This window comes from Rhagoletis zephyria, unplaced genomic scaffold, assembly GCF_001687245.7.
Source record: "Rhagoletis zephyria isolate East Lansing unplaced genomic scaffold, Rhagoletis_zephyria_1.1 Rzeph_scaffold_41821, whole genome shotgun sequence".
Classification (NCBI taxonomy): domain Eukaryota; kingdom Metazoa; phylum Arthropoda; class Insecta; order Diptera; family Tephritidae; genus Rhagoletis; species Rhagoletis zephyria.
This window is the reverse complement of record NW_016198876.1, coordinates 1-2,680: the sequence shown is the minus strand read 5'-3', so window position 1 is coordinate 2,680 and position 2,680 is coordinate 1. Positions and strand designations below refer to the sequence as shown.

The window sequence follows — 2,680 nt, the reverse complement described above, 5'->3', positions numbered from 1 at the left end:
TACCGAAAAATAACTTCATTCCTTCATTGTAATAATTTAAATTTGCTGCTACTCAAAAAAGTATGAAACGTTCGAGTTTTATTAAGAACCGATGAATTTAAAGCGTCTAAGTGAGAATAACTTAACTTTAGGAATGTGGTGCATGAATTGATCGGCGGTCGACTGTAATTAATCGGTTATAAGTACGCAATCTTTCTGCTAGAACATCAAGGAAGAAACTATTGCAATATCGTGTATGTGATGAGCTTAAAAAAGACCTTCAAATATATTTATTTATTTATACATTTGTAGTATGTGTGTAAATATGTGTATTTTCAGGGAGAACAAAATGTGTTATACGCAAATGTTGTGGTGACTTGTGACGTATGACCAGCGATAGTTGGTTGTTGTTATTGTGCAAATTAAATAATATTTATTAGATATTAAATATTTGCTTTCATATAAAACAGTTAGTTTATAGACGTGGATTACGTTGCAACTGCATTAGATGCACCGATAAGAAAGCCGAGAGCTAGTAGCGAATAATTTAAATCGAGGCAATAAGTGTTTTGAATTTTTAGTTGCAAATGAAGCTCAATGTTATTCGAACGCAAGAACTTAGATAATAAAAGCCGAGCATTGTTCAATCTATAAAAATAAAGGAAAAAGTTATAATAAAATTCCATTATGTCCGCATTTATTACGTGGCAGGTAAGCGCAAAATTTGGTTCCCACCAGCACCTGCTGCCTTACCTGTAGCCCATTAATACCTACTTACGTTTAATCTAGTTTTTGTTGGGCGTGTTCCTGCTCGCTGTCAATTGCCCGATTTCGACTTTGGCGGTCTGTAATGTGTGTTCTACCACCAATAATCTGGCGTGCGTTTCCAATACCCAATTCAAACAGTGCGACCTCCAAGGCATACCAAGTGGAGAGGCGACAAGTTGTCTGACAGGCTTTGTTTGTTCCACAGCAACCGCAGCTATTTGTCAGCCCAGTGATGGTATAGGCATCGTGCCTGCCTGTTCCGAATGTAACACCTGCGATGCTACCAATACGTTTGCCTGCACTGGCGTTCGCACCTACGCTTTGTGTCGGGGCACAACAACAGTTAGTGATTCGGGTGGCTCATGTAAGGAATACGAGGTTTGCAACCGTGGAAATGCGGCCATCTGCGCCAATGCAACTGCGACGGTAAGTGCCATGAGATGTTGGGAGAGTTTTGAAATATTTTAAGGTAGAACTAAATATACATTTTTTTAATTTAAATACCTCATACAATTGCTTTTAAGAATTTTCAATGTTTCAGAATCAACCTTCTTGCCCCACTGTGGTGGAACCAACTACGCCAGTAACAAACTCGGTTGAATACTGTAAATCGGTTCAACAAAGAGGTCGCTTTCCGGTTGGCGATGATCTCACAACCACCTGTAGACAGTTAGTACATTGCTTTCATATTAACTCTGTTCTATAACACTGGGCGACAAAAACAAAAAAAAAAAATCGAAACACGCGAAGTAATCAATATACTCACGAAACTAAGGGTCAAATATAGTAAAACTGCGTTTTTAGTTTCTCGACGTCAGAATTTATTTAAAAAAAAATTTTACTTCGAAAATATGACTACTTAAAAAAATTATTCAAAAAATGCAGTGCAATGTAGAATAATAATATGCATACCAAATACAAGGAAAAACTCTGTAGAAGGAAGAAGTTCGAGAATGTGGTCGAGTCCTTAACATATAATTTTTTCAATAATAATTATGGCAACATTTCAGGGATATTTATGGATAAAATTTTGAAATGAAATTTCTAATACCTACTCGTTTTCATACACCAAACCATTTTTCGCTGCTTTAGTTCTACAGAATTTTATCTTTGATTTGATACCCATTACATTAAATTTTTTGAAGTAATCATATTTTTCAAATGTCAAAGTCCTTAAAAAAAACATCTTGCCGTCAGAGAGAAAAACCAAAAACGCTATTTTACTACATATGTATATTTGGCAAATGGTTTCGCGAATATATCGACTTGACTGTCGTACGGTGAAATATGTATACAAATCGCTGGTCCTCTGCAATAACGGCACAACTCGATGTCATATTTTTGAGTTATACAACGGATTAGATTTATAAGTAACCATATTTGTCTACAGCATATAGACATATGTACATATGTATGTGTGATTAGGGAGGGTGCAGTTATGCCATTTGTCACAAAAGCGAAGTTGGCAACGCTTACCACTCAAAACAGTAGCACATTTCTGACATTAACTGTATCAACGAAAGGTTTTACAGCTGCATTCAGCTAAAAGTAGCCGGTCAGTTAAGCCCAAGAGGTATGAAGTGACTTATGCCACTTTCGAAATAAACGGCTCACTTATTAATTTTTTATGAAGTGACTTACGCCACTTTCGAAATAAACGGCTCACTTATTAATTTTTTATGGGAAATAACGACACTTTTCGTTTTGTGCTGTTGTTGAGCAATAGCAGTTGAGTTATTTACGTTTAACTACCTAGGAGTTGTTACTTATTACTTTTTCAGTCTCCAATTCTTACTAAATCTTAAAAAAGTCATAATTTGAAAGCTTACAAATAATCGTCTCTGCAGAATGACTGCAAATAATTCAGAACAACTACGTTCCAAGACATATTATTGCTTAATTACGAAACACAAAATCTTTAATTGGCTTTACT

The 2,680-nt window shown here is 35.6% G+C and overlaps 1 protein-coding gene across 1 annotated transcript; it reads left to right on the top strand.

The window, feature by feature from the left end:
* Positions 1-666: 666 nt before the first annotated feature.
* LOC108355056 (uncharacterized) lies at positions 667-1,453 on the top strand. The gene is made up of 3 exons (XM_017606230.1): positions 667-690; positions 769-1,173; positions 1,289-1,453. Exons 1-3 carry the CDS (start codon positions 667-669, stop codon positions 1,451-1,453), a joined length of 594 nt encoding a protein of 197 aa, XP_017461719.1.
* The last annotated feature ends 1,227 nt before the right edge of the window (positions 1,454-2,680 follow it).